We start from the raw sequence: 20260 nt of genomic DNA, 5'->3' as shown, positions 1-20260 counted from the left end.
ATGATCTCACATAGTCCCGCAAAAGTAAATCAATAAGACAGCATTACACAACAAACAAGACGTATAAAAATATGTTCATGTATCAGTTTCAATATAGTCGAAATTGGTTTTTTTTTTCCTCGAAAGTGTCAACCAACCCTCCGTATTATGCTTGTCTGTAGGCCTATACAGTGCCTAATGTTTGTTTGTTTGTTTAATTTTACATCAAAGAAGATGGCTGGATAACCCATATTCAGCTGCGATAGCTGGTCTCCATATGGGGTCCAGTTGGATGTTCTGCTCTTTGCGATGAATAATAGTGAAGTGGGATCTTTTACGTGCATGAGTTGTGACTCTCTCACACATGGGACCTCCATATTATGTCCAATCCGAGGGACATGTGCCTGTATATTCCTTTTTGCTAAGCGATTTCAAAATTGTCAATGAACAGGTGGACCTCTACTGCAAAATAGATAATCATCATAAATCCCAATATATTCAAAGTCAAATGAGAAACACATCGATACACGGTCCCAAACTAACTAAATTCAAGACTTCTTTTGCATTGAATGCAGTTATTTGGAACATGGTTGCCTATTCACGAATTTGAATGACCGACGAGATTACGTCGCCAGCTTGACATGAATTTGAATGCTCATTGATGAAATGCGTGCTCCTCTCCTAAATTTGAATGCTCCGATAGTGAATTTGAATGTTCCGATGGTGAATTTGAATGCTCCGACAGTGAATTTGAATGCTCCGACAGCTGGTGAATTTGAATGCTCGGATAGTGAATTCGAATGACCGGATTTTGAATTTGATTGTTGATTCAGTGCTGCGAGCGTGGAATGCGTGAAATCGAATGCTCGGAATAGGAACTTGAATGACAAAAGTATGAAATTGACCGGGAAAATCATTATTATTACCATTATTATTATTATTATTATCATTATTATTATCATCATCATCATTATTGGGATTAGATCTTAGATGAAGGATAAATGTTATAATTTTAGTGTTTATTTTTTTTATTCATACCTCACAATATCTAACAGAATTTATGAATTTTGGTGCATTAAAGCCATTTTTTTTGATGTACATAACTATCTTCAGAATGTCATTACATGTGCACACATGCATTTGAACATAGTTAAAGATATTAAAGGGATCGTACAGTTTTGGTTGAGATCTAATTTCATGTTTCTAACATTTTTTTTTTTTTGTGAGATAATGAGAAACCTCTAAGGAAATATGAAAGAGTATGTAATTTCATGAGGAATTCAACGTTTATTTGATGAAAATTGGTTTTGAAATGGCTGAGATATCCAAAACAGAGCGATTCTAATAAGTGTGGGACCCATATTTTATTATGATCGCTTTGTTTTACTTTTTTTTTTGGCTGTTTCAGTCATTCCGAACCCGATTTTCATCAAATAAACTGTGAATTCCCCTTAAAATGGTATGCTTTGTACTATATCCTAAGTGTTTTCTTGGTATCTCGCAAAAAGTTAAAAGCCCAATTCTCATCTCCACCAATACTGTACCTTCCCTTTAAGACAATGGGAAAGTTTTTTTTTTTTAAATAGGGTATATGCGTCACTCTAATGACAAAGAAACAAATGTGTATACATATAGTTGGACAAAAGCAAATTCAGTGTTGCATGCTTGATTCAGGATGTTTTGCATATAACATGGGCCATTTTTTATTGCTGTTCTAAATCAACTTCAGAATGTCATAAAATGTGCCTTGAGTAATACCAGTATACATCCACTTCAAGCATATCTCCTCTTTATCAGAATGATGCCCCCCCTTTTTTTTTGATCAACCAAAGCTGACAAGATACAGCAGTGAAACAAAGAAACATACACAAAAAATCATCAATCACATATTATAATGGAAAGCAATAACAAAAGTGAATGAAGTTTAGCAGGATTTTGATATTCAGGCTAAATTCAAGGAAATAAAAATACATCCTCGTGGACCTGCAAAGAGAATGATTAATCGCCTTGCATGGATGAGCTGAAAGAAGACAAACAATTCATGGTAGCAAGCATGGTGAATGCTGATTTGAAACAATAAAGCTTAGCTGAATTTTCCTGAAAAAAAGTTAGATGGAAGAGATAAGAAACACAAAACTTCCAAATTAAGGCACACTTGACATGTAATTAACCTTTGTAGGGTTGGCTACTCTTTTTTTTTCAAAGGGATGCACTTTAACAACTCCAGACTATTTCTATCAGTTTGTGTTACCACTTTCTAGGAGCCCATATTTCATACGGATGTTTGTAATTATTAGGAGACAATTATTAAACAATCCATTTAACAGTTATGAATATTTAAAATCTGCACAGTCAATACTGGATGAGAAGACTACTACAGTGTATGATGTCACATGCGTAAAACGATATAAGACAAATATAAAGAAGATTTCACATAATTTGATATTTGGAAAAAAAAACACATTTCCTTGACTTGTCACTGACGTACGTTAAGGGTAATAACTATTCCCCCTGCCTTCTTAAAGAGGCAAGTCAAGTGTTCTTTCATTATGTAAGAAAATTGCAAATATGTTGAATTTTCTTAGCATTTTTTGTATATCGGTCTACACATGTGACATCACAAGCTATAGTAGTCTTCTAATCCAGTAGTGACTGAGCAGAAAATTTAAAAATTCATAACTTTTAAACGGATTGTCCGATTTTCCTCAAACTCTCAATGTGTTCTACCAAATGAATATTGCTGCATTTACTCAATCCGCATGTCTATGAAGGTGAACTTGTCCTCTAACTTTGTACTCCATTCCTCCCTCACCTAAAAAGGTTCCATTGCGTTATTCGCTCTTTTTGTTGTTATTCAACAAGTGTTTTAATATGTCACCTCTTTAGAAGAAAATTATTGTTTGAAATATTCACATTGTTGCAAAATTCTTTCATCAAAACATTTCGTGTGACATTCTTCAGATTTCTCGACATGCTGACGCTTTATATCCATTCACCTCATTCAAGATTTTACCAAGACTCTGGCTTGTTTATGACATCCCCGGTATCGTCGGAAAACAGTCTATCCTCATCCCCTGTATTTGCATACCGAGTTTGATAAATAGAAGACTCGTCCTAGGGCGTCAGAATAGAATAATGTAATGACGTCACTGCGAGTGGTTAACCAATCGATTCATGTCTCAGTCGCTCCACTGATTCAATCATGTACGAAAGGCGGATGCGATCGCGATGTGCTGGCTTTGTTCTTCTGCACACGGGATTATAGCGATCTGCAGAAATCGAGCGAAGTGTCTGTCACATCAAGCCAACGTCACCAAGATGACATTGAGGCTCCTACCTTCTTTGTGTGTCATGTTTAGACGATAATTGTCTTATTCAAAGACGTTGTGGGTTACACGGAAGGGAACCCGACTCTAGTGACTGTTCAATCAAGATACAATCAAGGAGGAAATCGATATTGTAGGCTTATATCAAAATACCGTACGTGTGTGTGTGTATGTGTGTGTGTGTGTGTGTGTGTGTGTGTGTGTGTGTGTGATAAAGAGAGGCTAATTGACATCAAAGTAAATATATCAAACAACAACAGTAACGAAGCTAAAACTCGTAAGTTTACCAACACAAATCGACAGAAGTGAGGCACGGAGTAAAAACAAAACGAGAAACATAATGTTCTCCACCACTTCAAAAAAAGAAAGAAAAAAGTCCACTTTACGCTCGGGCCTTGATGCCTTTTCCAGCAGACACTTCGGGAAATACAGCCAACAACAAAGAAACAAATAAAAACAAAGCACATCCTCGTAAAATCTTTGTGCCTACCCCCAAATTCAGGATGGGTTGTAGTTTTTCATTGATGTAGGGCCTACAGGTGTCATCCAATGTTACCACGATATACTTTTTAAGAAAGTTTTAAGAAGAGTTAAAGAATTTGTGAATGTCCATTTCTGTGCTTTTGCCACTGAAATCAAGGTACTCGCAGTTTCTGACGAAGCTACCTTTGATGTCTGACGGAAAGCTGCCAAATTTCGAAGGAAGTGCTGCTTAAGAAAATCCTGATCTAGGGCAAGATTCATCTTCTGTATCGTATTGTGATAGAGAGCGAAACTCGAGCTCATCACAAACACCAGATTTCAGACCGCACCCCATTTCTTCACCTCATGTGAGCTCACGCAAAGACGAGCGCTACGCCCCCATCCGTTACTCACTGAGCCGTGATGAGTGCATTGAGCCAATACGATGTGATGCGACGCTGCGCCTACCAGAAACCATTCAATATTATTGGTGACGCCAAATAAGTGTATCTCTGGCAAGCATCGCTTTTACAAAGCGAGTGTATTATTAGACGCAGTGCAACCGCCGATAAGCATACCGGCTTTTCGATCTGTCGTCTGGTGTCCGCTATCAACAAGTAGTGTGTGAAGGTGTGAATGTCTCGCTACTTCTTCTACTTTTAGTCGTCTTTGGAGAAGCAAATGGCATCGCCCTCCACACCAAGGAGTAGATCCAGCCGAAAGTTGATTCCTATTAGTGAATCAGGCATGTTTCACGAGGATTTGGACGATCTGGAGACATACTACCAGCAGATGAGAATGGCGTCAGACGAGCCGAGCTCACCCTCATCCATGTCAACTTCATCTTCCTCGTCAATCGACCATTTATGTCGTGGCTTCCCCATGCAACTGAACGTTCCCGAGGCGTTTGCTGCACACCAGAAGAAGCCAAAAACTTACAGCAGTGAAAACAGCAGTGGACATAGTGATGCTAATTTGAATCAAATGAGGTTTCACGTTAATGATAATCTAAATTCTTCTAAATCCACACAAGATGTGGATGAAAACAGGACTCTTCGGTTTGTTGGTCGCCGTGGACTCTCATCTGGCGACGGGGAAGATATCAAAAGTGTGAAGGGAACTGTTCGTGGTGTGAAAAATCGTGTCCGGGCTGGAATCGCTAACTTCGAATTTAAACCTTTGGACAATAACAAGGTTTGTATATTTCATTTAAACATAGATCCCCATAATTTCTTCTCTCACACAGTGCTTGTAGCCATCCTGATATGAATGTTCACTTTGTATTTAATGTTCATGTACTGTACTGTGATTTTGATATCAAGGTCACACTAGATTGAATGGTTGATTTCTGTTGTTGATGATGAACGTATTCCACATTATATTTTAGTATGCATGGATTTGCATGTGAAACAAGAAAAGAGCATGATAGTATAAATGTGCATGTACAATGTATATATTGCTAATTTGAATCATTGATGATTGATAACATTTCTTTATATGAACTGGATCCTCCTTAAATGCAGATACAAAATGAGAGTAATAAATGACAGTTTTGTTACCGTGATGTAATACATGTAAGTTATGTTTTAAAAGTTTGAAACACTATTTTTCTTATCATTAATGATTCACATGTGTGACTACATCATGGTCAATTATGTTGAATTTATCAGTCTGCAGTGAATCTAAACTGTTTTGACTTAAAAGTTTCATACTTTATCATCATGGCTTAATGATTTTAGACCCCAGTTAATGTCTGTTTTTGTATTTTTTTCCTCAACGTTTTTACAAACTTCTGCCCACTAGTCAGTCATCAAGAGTTAACCCCATGTTCAAAGTCACAGGGGGAAAAGAAAATTTGTGTTTGCAACAGGATTCTGTTTAAGACTGATAGTGACTCATCTCTGTCTGTTCATGTGTACGTCAGTAAGCACGATTGAAATCACCCTGAAAACCTACTTGCCGTAGACTAACAAACACCAAATCTTAGTCAGGAGTTACAGGCTAATCTAATCCTGCAGGGACAGATCCCCCAGGGGGTGATCCTTGGAGCTCAGGGGATTAATTTTAAGAGTGATTTGGGTTTCCCAAAGTCTCCTCTGATAATGAAGCCATGCTAGAGCTCTCTTCATATCCTTCAGGGCCAAAAGGTTGTTGAATTCATTTGTTTGTACAGTATTAACAACCTTCTGTTCTTAACAGACCAACGACAACTGCGTAGTACTTGTACTTCTGCAAGGTTCATTCCCGTTCACTTTTATGACTGTAAGATGTGTATCACTATCTGCATAAATTCACCCACCAAATTGAGTCAAAAAATAGTATACTTATTCTGCTTTCTTTACAGTGTTTCTCATTTAACCAAGAAATATTCTTGGTACATTGTATATTTGCATCAAGAATTACTAAATTAACACCAAATGAAGTTTCAGCACACACACACACACACACACACTCACACTTTGAGTGCTCTGAATCATTTATTCAGTTGTCATCATGATCAAGGAGGTATTATAGTGTGTGATACATCCTACAGCTGTATAGTGTAGGTATGATTATACACTGTAATTGACCTTACAATCAGGTTATTACAACAACAACAAAAATCTGGATAAAAGAGATGTACAGCAGGTGGTATTCTGCCCAGAAGATATGAAGCAGATATGATTGCACTGTAAAGTGCAAAACATTGTTAATGTATTTGATACATTTGGGTTGGGGTGAGACAGTGTAGGCTTATAAATAAACTAGGTTTAAAAGAAAGAAGGTCATGGGGGGGGGGGGCACCTGTGTGCTACTTCTTGTATGAGGACATGATAGTCTAAACCACCTGATGGAACACTTCACTTTGATCATACAATATACTTGCCCCCCCCCCCCCCCCCCCAAAAAAAAAAAATAATAATAAATAAATAAATAAATAAATAAAAATAAAATAAAATTAAATTAAAAAAAAGAGAGAGAAAGAAAAATCACAGTTACACTTGTTTTTGTATTTCACTTGTTCTGATAAGTTATCGTATTTGATTATTGTATGGTTGTATTATGTACTGTTTATGCTAGTTATATAACAGCGCCATGGGCATCATTCTTGATGGATTTCAGTGCATTATAAGAGGCCACTGTCATTATTGTTATTATTATTATTATTATTATATGAGGTGATAACTGTCAACTGTCATTTATGGAATACAATTTGTAGTCTAAGTAATTAATCAGCTGATTATATCATTGCTTTGATTTGAAACACTGAACAGGTGATATGTGAATGAAGATTGAGAAAATGATAATTCCAAACCAAGCCATACATGCTCTCCTGCAACCAATGCTGCCTAAAATAAAAAGAACAACAACAAACTGTCATCATAGAAGATGGCCAGCCATGTAGAATAATGGGTTAATCGAAGATGTTATAAGAGTTTTTGTGTGAATGAATACACCCCATGGTAAGGTAACCCGATGACTGATAAGAAAAAATTATCACACTGCAACTCCACCCTAGTGAGCAATAATCTTGGATTAGTGGATAGCAATCTTTGTTTGTTTGTGCTGCGAGGTCATTTGGTCCCAAACTTCCCACAATATTGACTGTTATCATCTCAATGGCATACTAAATCTGTATAAAGACTATTTACCTGATGACAAAAATGTATATCTTTTGTCTGTGTCCGAGTTAACTTTTGGACTTGTGCTGTGGAAATTTTGGCCATGCTGGTACTCACATGATGTACAATGCAGTTTTAGTTTTAATAAGTTAGTTAAGTTCATAAGTTATCAAGCTGCTATTGAACTGTCATTTAATCATGTCAGAGAGTGTGCGTACATTGTACATTGTACATCCAATATCTATTTCCTTGTCTTTATTGAACAGTTCCCAATGGTGTTTGATCCGATTCTGCTCGTAGTTCATCTGTGTTGTTTGTCTAGCAACGTTACTTCAAATGACCTACAACGGAACTTGAACTTGAACTAATACATTGCATGTTAACATTGCTGTCAGAATTAATGTGATTTTTAGGTACTACTGTTCTGACACTTTATACTCATACTTGGTTAGGTTTGATATTAATGGTGTTGTGCTGGTCTGAATATAAACCTATTGCATGCCATGACATTCTTTGCATCATATATAAAGGCAACAGTAGCAATTTAACAAATGGGCAACAAATTCATTCAACAGAGTTTAAAGTAAATGAACTCTTTAAAGAAGCAAGAGAAAATAACTTGCAAATTGTAAGTCATATTCTTCACGTTTTAAACGTATCTCACTTGAATATATGAACTCATTGCCACTGAATAGCATCTGGTGTTATTTTAGAAGAAAGATTTGAAGTGATACATACATTTGTACGCTAAAATCTCTCAGTGAAGAGCTGATGTATGCACTGTACATGTTACACTGAATAGCTACTTGCTCACAGAGAACCAAATCTTGGCTGATCAAATAAAAGCAGTAACTGAAATATTCCATTATTAACGCAAGAATAGTCCTTTCATACCAATTTCAAAAGAAACTCTCTGCTTGCATTTCAGATCCAAACAAATGTAAGACTATTTATTCTGCTGGGAAATAACAGTATGACACTTTTATGATGACAGGATGTTGAGTTTTCATTCAAGCCTTAGACATAGACATAATAGCATATTTGGATGAAGCGTAATTCATGCATGCTTACTGCACGGCTGACCTGATACCCTTTCAACTTTCGTGACAAAACACATAGCTGTAGGTATACAATATTTGCTTGACTGTGCACAAACAAGTTTTTAATGCTGATGGCTTACATCTTACCTCTGTGTCAACTCTTTTGGGGTTTTTGAGGGTGCAAAAATTTATATTTGAAAAAAAAAATCTTAGATAGTGATTAGATTGATGCTCATTTTTTTGTGTGTCTCATACACTACAACATGTATGTTGTTTTACCATGCAACATGTGTAGTGTAGATCAATCTGTCTTGGAGAGAGGATAAGTTACATTGTAAACTCTCAGACTGTTATACATTTGTTATTTAGAATCAGTGATATAAAAACAGTTAAGAAAGCAAAAATAGAATAATTTTGACTTTTTCAAAATACCCATAACATCCATTGTTATTCTTGAGCAGTGTGTTACAAATGTAGATCTTGCAAATGAAATAAAATACTTCATACGTGAATAATGATATTACAATGCCATCACTTGATTAATAAAACTGTCTTGTCACTTTGCGATTGCTTTCTTCAGAAAAAGAGTGTCATAAACTCTGAAGACGAGGTGGGCCGTATCATTGTCTACACGACGAGTGTGAGGATTGTGAGGCAGACGTTCGATGACTGCCAGTACGTGCGCAAGCTGTTCCAGAACCACCGGGTGCGGTTTGAGGAGCGGGATCTCTTCATGAACTCCAAGCACCAGAAGGAACTGGAAGAGAGGATTGGTTCTACCACTGACATCAACCTCCCCATCTGCTTCATCGATGGTGAACTCGTTGGGGTGAGTCCATGGCAAAGTCCCTGTCTGTTCAACACAAATCTTTACATCCATAATGCTAAAGTAGGATGTTTGGATTGATTTAATCCATTGGTTTGCACTGTACTTTGCATATCTCCAACAATTCAAACTCAAATGGCAAGTTGTCAACCACACATTATAAGATTATGGCTTCTTAGGGAAAAAAAAGAAGCTGCCACTATCACTTAGTACTTTATTTCCTTCATGACTTGATTAAATATCAAGTATCAAATATTGATAAGGGAATAACTGGCTTCAAGAAAAGAATTACATTTAAGAAACAACAGCCTGCTTTAGATTAATCGTACTTGTACACTTGTAACTTCTTGGTTTTTCCCTTTAATCAAGAATTAGAAATGGATACTTTATGTCACAGAAATATCACAAATGAAACATAACAAGCTTTTCTTCTAGATAAAGAGTTCTCTAGACACATCTAAAAGTTGTATTTACCTCTGGCAGTTTCGATGATGGGCGGTCATCTTTCTCAAACGATGGTTATATTTATATGTTAATCTATATTTATCAACCATCCTTATGAGCTTATTTTGCAAAACTTTTCTTCTGTTTTGTAGAATCTATATGTGAAACAAGCACTTAGGTGTTTACATTCCATTCCTGAGATGTACATTTCTCTTCAAATTTCAATCTTGTGTTGTCATTAAATATGTATATATTCTCACATCCTACACCTTGTTTATGAATGCATACAAGTTGTGTCACACACCCAGCCACACACCTTGTCTTTAATAAACATGTCTAGATAAGTGAATCAGATACTGATCAATCTGCATCTCATGTTCCCTGTAAATCACTGTCTTCCTACAATCTTGTACATGAATTCATGTTACTAGTATACCCGCCGTGTTGAAATCCTATAAACAGCTTAAATAATACAAATTTGTATATTAGTATAATACACAGGGCAATCCCTTTGGAAATAGATATAGATGTGGAAAATGGTCTGAAAATGTTTCCCAGAGAAGACATGCATATCACTAACTTGTTCATACTATGACATGGGAATCAGTGCATGTAATGAAACTACTCTCCTATCTGTTAATGTCTAATATTAGCACTATGTTTTGTTAAATATTCAAATGATATTTGCTCACAATATGGATTTAAGTGTTTACTTGCATTATGCCAGCCTGTATACAAGGTATGTACCTGTGATTCGGCAAGACTTGTTTATATAGTCATAAAACATATTCTGATATCTCTGTCTGTTTGCCTTGCCAAAGCTAAAATGTCAAGGGTAAACATCAGTCCACATTTCACACACTACAAATGGATTAACAAACTCATAAATTCTCACAGATATTTATATGTTCTGTCCATGACCCCCCTTGTGGGCCTTGGGCTGTTGGGTAGGATGATAGGACAATTCAATAAACTGATTTCAGTATGCTTGAAACCCATGCTGACTATACACCGATGATTCAAGGTTAGGCAACAAAAAAGTTAGTCCTTCAAATTGTAGGTTGAGGTTAAACTTTTGTTTGCATGGTTATTACGAAAGGCAAGCTGATGGCATTGCATCTTTTGAACCCATCATTGGTAATATCTGAAAATGGAGTAAGTGGCCTTGTGTAACTACATGACAAATGGCAGAATTTATGATAGCCAAAAATGTAGCAGTGGTTTGTCACTCAGAGATAAAAATAAGTGACTAACTGTACTGTACATTTATTTCATATGTTTAGATAAGAAATCTTGATAGACTTTGATACAACATTTTGAATTGTATATCATAGAGTCACTACAAAGATATGCCAAGTATGTACATACTATAATAGAATGCATGGCAATTGGTTATCATACAAGCATTCATAACTTCTTGGTTGTAATCAGATACATAATATTGTGTTATCGACAGGTTAAACAAATAATAGTTACCATATAAGTTTACGATTGTGCATATAACATTTTGGGTGTAATCTGAAACATAACATTGTGTTCCTGGCTGGTTAAACAAAGGTACTTGTAATTTGAACCAAAAACAAACAAAGAACACTTGTTTGTTGACATAATTTGTGTCAAAACCTGTTGCAAACAGTAGAAATACCTATAGCTCACTTCCAAGAAACCCTTTTCCTACATTTTTAACAAGTTCACAACTTGCATCCATCATTCTTCAGATATGATTGTGGAATTAAGACATTTGTTTTATGAATAAGTTTCTTTTTAGTAAATGATTGGTGAAAAATAGATTAATTCATACATATTATATCTAAATCATTTTTTCCTTGATAGTTGGTTACAATGTAGTTGAAAGCAGTCATTGGTATATGTGCAGACCACTAAGTCCTTTAGACAGAGAATTTGCCTGTTTCAAAAATGTTTTTCCACCTACAATGTATCTAGATCATCTTAATAAAATCTTAGATCATTGGGTTCAACAGGTTGCACATATAGTGAGGAAGACATTGTGTGCTCTGGTTCAGCGATGAAAATATTCAGTATCAGTGTGCCTGGCTACCCCAATACTAGATGTGATCTACTCCCTAGATGTCTTGGGCATTTCAATGATCAGTCCAGACATTACATGTGTAAAGGCCTATTGTTATGTCACAATACCTATTCTTAGACATTATTCTTAGTCCACTCTATCATCACCCTCTTCAAACATTGTTCTCAACCTCTCCCATTCATCGTTCACATCCAACAATGGGTGTCCTACCCAGTTCAGACTGAAATGTAGACAGAAGGGGAGCCTTGGTGGGTCATCTTGTGTGAGTCAAACGAGAACACACAGTGACAAAGCAGTTTCATGACAGGCAATATAAATAATTCAAATCTAGCTCATTCATTTATTTTGTTGTCATATACAGGTAACTTCCCCCTCCCTATCTTATGCCTCTGATTGCATCCCCCCTCAGAAAGATTTGATTATTTTTTTTACACCTCACAATGTTTACAAATGAATGTAGATACCACATGTTTAGTTGATCATCTAATGTTTCATTGTACCTTGAAGATTTACAAGTCAAACACAAGCATACACTAGATCAAATTTACATTTCCAGTTGTTTAATACTTGATACTTGTGAAAGTGTGTGGTTTCTATCTTTGCTGTGGTGTTTATAGAAAAAGATTTGATTACATTTTGATATACAAGTGTACAATTTTATTTCAGAAGCACTGCAAAAAAAAAATACATGCAGTCTTGAACAGAGACCACCCTAATGGCTATTTCATAGATGTTCATCAATTTCTTTTTATAAACATTAGGTCAATATTAGAACATGCATAAATGAAAAGCATGTACCGTATCACACATCTATAGCAACAGGATCTGCCAGAGAAAATACCGCGGTACTATGTATTCATGTAGCCAGGAGACATGTAATAGTGCACCAACGCCTGGCTACTACTATAATGGGCATTGTGATGTCCATTAATTCACAGGCCACTTATTTGTTCCCTACCTTCATTAGCAATGAGAGTGCTTACATTGCAGAGGTGGTTGCTAAGGCAACCACAGCATCTAGAGCTCCTATAGAGCTCTAAATGATAATTGATTGGCCTGGCAGGGCAGGTGCAAAAATTTGAAGGAAAAAATTGAGAAAAAAAAACTCTTCGGTGACATACAGGTCAGATATGTTATGTAAATAAGCCACTTTGTCCTACACAATTTCAAATTGATTTAATAGAAAGCACTATACATATAGCCTTTACATTTAGAGAAGTGAGACAATTTTCATTGTTACCTGAATTCAAGAATCTTACATGAATCAAAATCAAGAAACATATTTGTGAATACCAGAACTTTAGAACATAATATATAGTTTTTCCAAATCATAATCTATAGCTTTCTTACAAGTTATGGGTTTCCCTCTGGTTTCTAATGTTTGATAAACAAGTCTTGACCTGTTTTGCTTTATTGAAGAATTATTCAATATAAGTCTCTCTCAGTCCAATCTTATGATTTAACATCCACATTAGTCACCTGTCAACATGATAATGATTTATCAATCTACGTTGTATGACATTCTTTAATGTCTTGCGGCTTATCTAGAATACAAATAGTGTAGTTATTTGCTCAGTTCCATTCGAGAGCTGTTTTCTCCATCATTCTGAAATCACTCCATATTCCCTTGTATCATATAACCTTTGATGAAGAGTCTGAGAAGCTGCATACATACCACACTCACTACAGTTCTATTTTTGGAGTCATTGTTCTCTTGAGATGGGCTTGCTATCATAACCTTTGGCGGTAAGAGTTGCGAAATGCGTTTATTGATGGCATAGACTTTTTTGATGTATATGAGGCAAATATTTGCACTGGCTCCATACACAGGTGGCATAACAATCTGATCTGACTATTCATTTTGTTGAAAAATATGGCAAATGTCATAAAACATGGCACCCTCATGATATTCATCATGAAGATGTGTTGAGAAAATAGTCATGTTTTTGACATGTTCAGAGTTTTTTTTTTGCATTTGTTTGTTTATTTATCTATTCTCATACATGTGTTTTCATATCATAGAAAATGTATAGATTTTGGTTCCTACATTTTGGACAAAAGAGGTTAATTTCACATACTGTTAACAGGACAGGGAACCTGATCTGTCAAGTAATCCATGCTCTGCACATAGATTAACTTACAACAGGAAAGATATGGGATTCCGAATTCTTTGAAATCATATTGTCATCTCATTTGTATGTGATGTCTAAAAATTATATGTATACAGCGTACATTTCACATGTTGCATTGCAGTGCTTACATGTATACGTGGGGGGGGGGGGGGGGGGGGAGCAGATTGCAAGGATTTGGAAGCTTTTTGTGGGCCAACATATACTCCCTCTGGAAATAATTTACCCGGTATGCATGTTTATAATCATAGCAACCTGCAGGAGGTTTACACACACAATTTTTTCAAGTTACATTTTTGACAAATACATACAAAATGTTCCTCTGTGTTCAATACATTCCAGTTTCATATGAGAAAAAATAAATAAATCAGTGATGATTTTGATGTATTTTTTTAGAAAAAATGCTCACTGTTCTCCTTGTTTGTCTGTGCATCTCTCACAGGATCTGAGGAAACTGGAAGAACTGAATGAATCAGGGGAGCTTAGGACCATACTCAGAAGGTTTGAGGTAAGCATTTGATGTCACCCAGATAGAAGGAAGGATATTTTCAGACTTTTAGTGGTTTCTGTTCTTGTGGTTATAAGTAGAGTGATTCACCAAAGAACAGACGACCCTATATGATATTTTACAGTATAGGCTATGCATCAGCTGTGTGTATAGTACATTTTTATTTTGCATGGATGCATACAATACAATACAATTAATCTTTAATACTCTCTTCCCATGAGGCTAAAACAGCTTATAAAAATACAGAAATAGGAGCATTTATAAAGAGAATGCAGAATAGTATTTTTAAAAGAATGATCAACCTTAAACACACCATTAGGATGCCACTCAATATGTCCACACACAGGCAGTAGATCTATACATGTGTACATAATTCATATACAACATATATATGCATATGTATACACATGCAAGTATACACAGACACACACACATTCAATTTAATTCATTTCAATTCATTTTCATTCGTCCAATATACCTGTGCAGAGCTGGACACTGGATTTAAAATTTTTATATCAGACATTTAATTTCTTGCTTTATAATTTGCACAAACTGTATTAACAATGAAATACTACATGAACAAAATTACATTTCTGCAGAATAAATCAGCAAACTTCGAAGAAAGAAAAAAAACACAAAGAGAGAAAACAGTCTCACTATTGTTATATCTTAACAGTCTCCATTTCTCTGACTACCCTGTGAATGAAATGGTTTATTCCTGCTCTGACCTGACTGTTGAGATAGTGGTGACAGATGGGGCAAGAATTTCTGTCTTGTATTGTGCGCCATGAGAACAATGTCTTCTCCCAGCAGAGTGTGAGCAATACACACAGGCAATGGAATGTTTGCCAATGCATAGAAAAAGTTTCAAAATCAAATAGTGTTTGTAAATAGTATTCAACTATGAGAGGTCTCCCCCCCCCCCCCCCCCCCCAAACTGGTTGACAATTATATATCTGCTGAAAGGAGTGTGTGAGAATGTTACATACATGTATTTAATTTCAATTCCTGTGTCAAAGTGATTTAGTACCACTGCTTTACTCTTTCAAATTAAATGCCCAAGCTGTTGAATCATTTCTTTTAAGAACATGAAAACCATATACATATCTTTTGATAAAGGATATAATGTTATGACATCATTTGGTACCATTTGTAACTACCAGCCAGTTGAAAAAAAAAATGATCAGTAAATTATTAATTGACATGGAAAGACCAGAGCTTAGAAATCTTCAAAATCTACTGCTTCTGATGTCGTATCAGTTTTTGCAGGACAAATTGAAAATGTATCTCATGAAATTAGACCAAATTACTCAGGTATTGGAAATTGGGTATCAATTACATTTTGTTATTTCCCACTAGGAGAAACCATGTGGATATTAACTTATTTGTATCTGACAGTAGGCCTACTGATGTTTTCAGACAAAGAACAAGGAAATACGGATCTCTGTGTAGTGAAAGATTTCAGAAAAACTCTTAGTACTTCAAGGAGTTATTGGAATGGGTAAACCACAAGACGTAGGATGGCCCAGATCATGACAGCTTTGAGTCATTGGCCTTATTGATTTCTTACTGTCTTTTCACAGAATGAATAGCAGGCATTCATTCACTGGCTTGATAATCCCCAAAATATCTGGAAATTACCCCCGGATTAAGGGCAAGTTGATGTTGGCATATGGTACATATATGCTATGACCTATAGTAGTCATTACCTATTTACATATTGAAGTGACTGTCACATCTGTAAATGCGGGTGATGTTTGAACGATAAGAGAAAGGCATGTTGTACAGGGGGCAACTAAAAATATTTGAATTGATTGGTGCTGGAAGACAATTACAACAGTAGTGAGAGATTGTTTGGTCGATAGCCAAGTGACGCTTCAGAGCCCAAGCATTTTAGGTCGATGAATACATTCCCCCTTTGAATGTAGGCTGGTTCTAAAGCTTCTTACGAGGGGTTGTTATTGTCATAGTAGGGAGTTGGTGTAGCTGGAGTGGATAGCATCTATTGATCCATGGAGTTCTTAGCGTCATTGATCATTTACAATGCAAATGATCCCCTTTAAGGGATCTCCAGGAGGGGCAAAATTGTTACCTCTGTGGGACAAAAGGCTTGTGTTGGTTCGTAGGGGGAGCGGCTTGTACTTTTAAGGGTTTGAACGTTACCTGATAGAATGTGTGTGTGCATATATGTCGTAGGGATGGGACATTATTGAGTATAATCACTCATTAAATATTCATGGTTTAATTGATGTAGTGTGGTAGTATAAAGAGGGGATACCTGTTCCTTGTTGACATAGGTGGTGTTTGTTTTATAGAATATATTTTGTTGAAGTAAGTGATTTGGAGAGCACAAAACTAGAATGCAGAATGCTTTGTGTTGACAATTGCCTTTTTTCCCCACATGTCCAGATTATCTGAGGTTCACTTCCTTCTCGGGATTTTAAATTCTCAGTAATTAAGCTGAGTTGTAGACAATGAAAGCATCTTGAAAATCTTTATAGGTTCAGTTCAGATCTTTGTGTTTGACTGCTGTTTGAAAACATATTTTTATAAAAATATGAATAGTGCAGTGCATAAAACAATGTCTTATATATCCCTTTCATGAGTTTCAGAATTAGATCACAAGAAATAACATGCTGAAATTTTATAGTATGCCAGCTTAATCTCAGCTTTTTGTTTACTTTAGTACTGTATGTCATAGATGCAGTCTATACCACTTCCTGCTTAAAATGAAAAAGGCAGTATGGTCCTTTAAACTGTTATCTCTCCTCATTGCACCACAATAGATTGTTCATCTATTTGACAAATATTTGGTAGATTTCAACGTACAGTGTTTATTCATTTCAATTTCTCAATCAATCACTCACCACACAAGAAACATTGTAATGGGGGCATAGTGCATCTCATTCTCAGTAAAGTTTGTAGGAAGTTACCATGAAAAATGGCAGACAGAGAGACAAAACTCAGTAGATACTCCAAAGTATACTTCATTGTGCGGCCAAAACACTATTGATAGGTTAACACTGTTTCCTTGGTCATTGATCTACATGAATGTGTTGCGACACAGTTTTGACCTTGAATAGAAGTGATTTGAACCAGGAAATGGTCTTTTTACCGAACTTCATTATTTCAGAAAATGTGTTTAAAATCCTTCAGCAGGTGTTTGTGGGATAAAGATTTCCACCAAGCTTAGCTCAATGATTTTTGTGACGTCAAAATGTTATCAAGTAATTGGCATTAGTTTGTGCTTAATTAAGGCCACTTGTGACCATTCTGTGTGTATTTGTTGTCCTTCCTTGAACCAATGAGTTTATGATACAAATTCATGTATTTGCTTATTATCTTAGGATGAAAGGTTAACAAATTGAATGTTTTTGAAGTAATGTTACTATTCATAGAACTTTTGGAATGAATGATGTGACATTTCTCAGTTTTCAGCAGGTGTCATTTATGGTCCATTTGAAGTAATGTGAAAGAATAGTCTTAAAAAATATGACAGCATCTTTATTTCTTTTTCTTTTTTTTTTGTAAATAAAAAAATTTACTGTCTTATAGAATAAATGGGCAGTTTTTATTTTCCAGGATATGTAACTTTCTTGTCTGGCTCAGTTAACTTATGATAACTTACATTGTATATATCTGCATTTAAATGAACTGTCATTCTTCTAATATATTCACATATCATATTCATTTCTTGTTTGTGTCCACAGAAACACAATCCGATGGTGAACTGCAGCACATGCGGCGGTCATCGCTACGTCCCTTGTACCACGTGCAACGGAAGCAAGAAGTCATTATTACGCAACAATTTCACCGACACATTTCATGCACTCAGATGTTCACACTGTGATGACAACGGGTTACAGAAATGCAGAGACTGCAATGCGCGGTAGTTGAGTGAATTGACGGATGTTTGTCGTAAACATAAGATAATGTTGTACATAAGAGCACTATAAACATGTACTCCTTTATATGCCTAATCGGTGGTGTGCAAGAAGAAAAACTCTTGAAAACAGAGTGTAAAAATTAGAGTCTAAGTGTAAATACAATGTGTAGATGGATGGATGTTTTCAGCCAAGTATCTGTGAAGCATACCATGTATTTTGACAAAGTTGTATAATACATACATTGCTTTTGAAATGTTTTCCATTGAATAGTGTCCTGAAAGTTCCAGAGGTAGTGATTGTTGGAGGAGAAAAGATGGAAACTTTTAATAAATGCAAGATGGCATGTAGATTTCTTAAATGAAACACGGTGCATTGCTTAACGGTACAACAAATTGTAAATATATATCAATCCTTTTTTGTCCTGGATGCAGTATTAGACAATACTGTACAGGTAAAAGGCGAACTAAGTTTTGAGCATTTGACCACTTTGATATGAAAAGATGCACTTGTAGAGGTATGGAGAGGAAAGAGTTAAAACCCGGGGACAGTCTGCCATTGAGATTTATGCATGCACGATGAATATGTACAGTGATAAAATGGATTGCTTTTTATCAACTCAAGACTTTGTCAAATTAAAGAGAACATATTAATATGTAAGTTGGTAAAGCTTTGTTCACAACAATAGTAATATTGCCTGTTACTCAGAGTCTACACTTTCACTTTAATTCTATAACATAAGGTAAATCTGCTCACAAGAAGTATGCAGGCTCATTGATGAATAAATGCATACATATAGTTAGACATATCTCGGTCTTCACAGAGCTCAGGTTGCACATACAATTGTGTAATTGTATAATGCCTGATATCCTCCATTCCCTCGGGAAGCTATATGTAGGTATTTGTAAAGTTCACTAACTGATATACCGCAAACCCAATGATATGATTCAGTTTGTGGGGTGTTTCTCCTGCTAAACCAATGCTGCTATCTGTGTACATCATTTGACATTTAAGTATTATTTAGCAGGGGAAAAAAGGAAGGGTATGAAAATCAGTCACAGTGTTTGCAACCAAATCTGAGTGTTATAACATGATCAGAGAGCTAGAAAGAAAGTCTCTTGAAGCTTGCATCCTTCTGCCTCTCACCTAACAATGTTAAGATTTTGAGTGAAGATCTTGTGAAATGTTGCATAAAATGTGGTGCGAGAAAGGGGATATTTTGTGAAAACTTCTCAGGTAAACAGCTGCTGCTTGACAATCACATCTGAATCATGATATCAGGCTAACAGAAGATCTCTTCTCTGGCCTTAAACCATGTTATAATATTATAATGGAATGGCCTTGTGTATGGATTGCAAGCTATATAGCTCATTGTATAGAAGTCATGTTATCATTTTATTCAACTTGCTAGTTAGAATCACATTGCCACTAGTGCTTCAAATCTTGATAGTCTTTCACAGATATACACTCACACATAAAGAAAATCTCTGAAATGTGTTTCATAGATATTGTACTCACTCATTATCTTTCACTTTTAAGTGCTCACTTAATCTACCCACAGAGAGAGAGAGAGAGAGTGAATGTATGTTAAAACTGAAGACTAATATATTCCACATGGTCATAATATTTTCATTCTGTTTCTAATACTGAGTAAAATTTGGCATCAAATGGTGTGGGTATTAAGATGCTTTCTGTCATTCTGATTTTGACCATCAGTTCTCATCTTCAAACTTCGCTTGGACACTATAGCTTTGTTTCAAAGTTATCCACAATTGTTGGATTATGTTCATTTTAGAAACTGGTGAAATTATGTTTTTCAAAATATGCATTCTTAGTATACTTCAATTCTCACCTTGCTATAAATAAACAAAATACATCTTTAAATGCACAATACATATATTACCTTCATATCAAATTCCAGCCAAAGTTTGAATGACTCAAGTGGTGTGTGTTTCAGACAGTTCAGCGGTCTTTGATATTTTCATTTAGCACACAAAGCTGATTTTTTTT

At 35.7% G+C, this 20260-nt stretch overlaps 1 protein-coding gene across 1 annotated transcript; it reads left to right on the top strand.

The window, feature by feature from the left end:
* The first annotated feature begins 4334 nt into the window (after positions 1–4334).
* Positions 4335–19006, top strand: LOC139743366 (glutaredoxin domain-containing cysteine-rich protein 1-like). Its single transcript, XM_071653850.1, has 4 exons — positions 4335–4961; positions 8990–9238; positions 14301–14366; positions 18077–19006. Exons 1-4 carry the CDS (start codon positions 4449–4451, stop codon positions 18257–18259), a joined length of 1011 nt encoding a protein of 336 aa, XP_071509951.1. The 5' UTR covers positions 4335–4448; the 3' UTR covers positions 18260–19006.
* The last annotated feature ends 1254 nt before the right edge of the window (positions 19007–20260 follow it).

Source organism: Diadema antillarum, unplaced genomic scaffold, assembly GCF_040938485.1.
Source record: "Diadema antillarum isolate AM-2024a unplaced genomic scaffold, OU_Dant_1.0 seq00001076_RagTag, whole genome shotgun sequence".
Taxonomy (NCBI): domain Eukaryota; kingdom Metazoa; phylum Echinodermata; class Echinoidea; order Diadematoida; family Diadematidae; genus Diadema; species Diadema antillarum.
The sequence above is the reverse complement of the archived record's forward strand: the minus strand, read 5'-3'. Positions and strand labels throughout refer to the sequence as shown.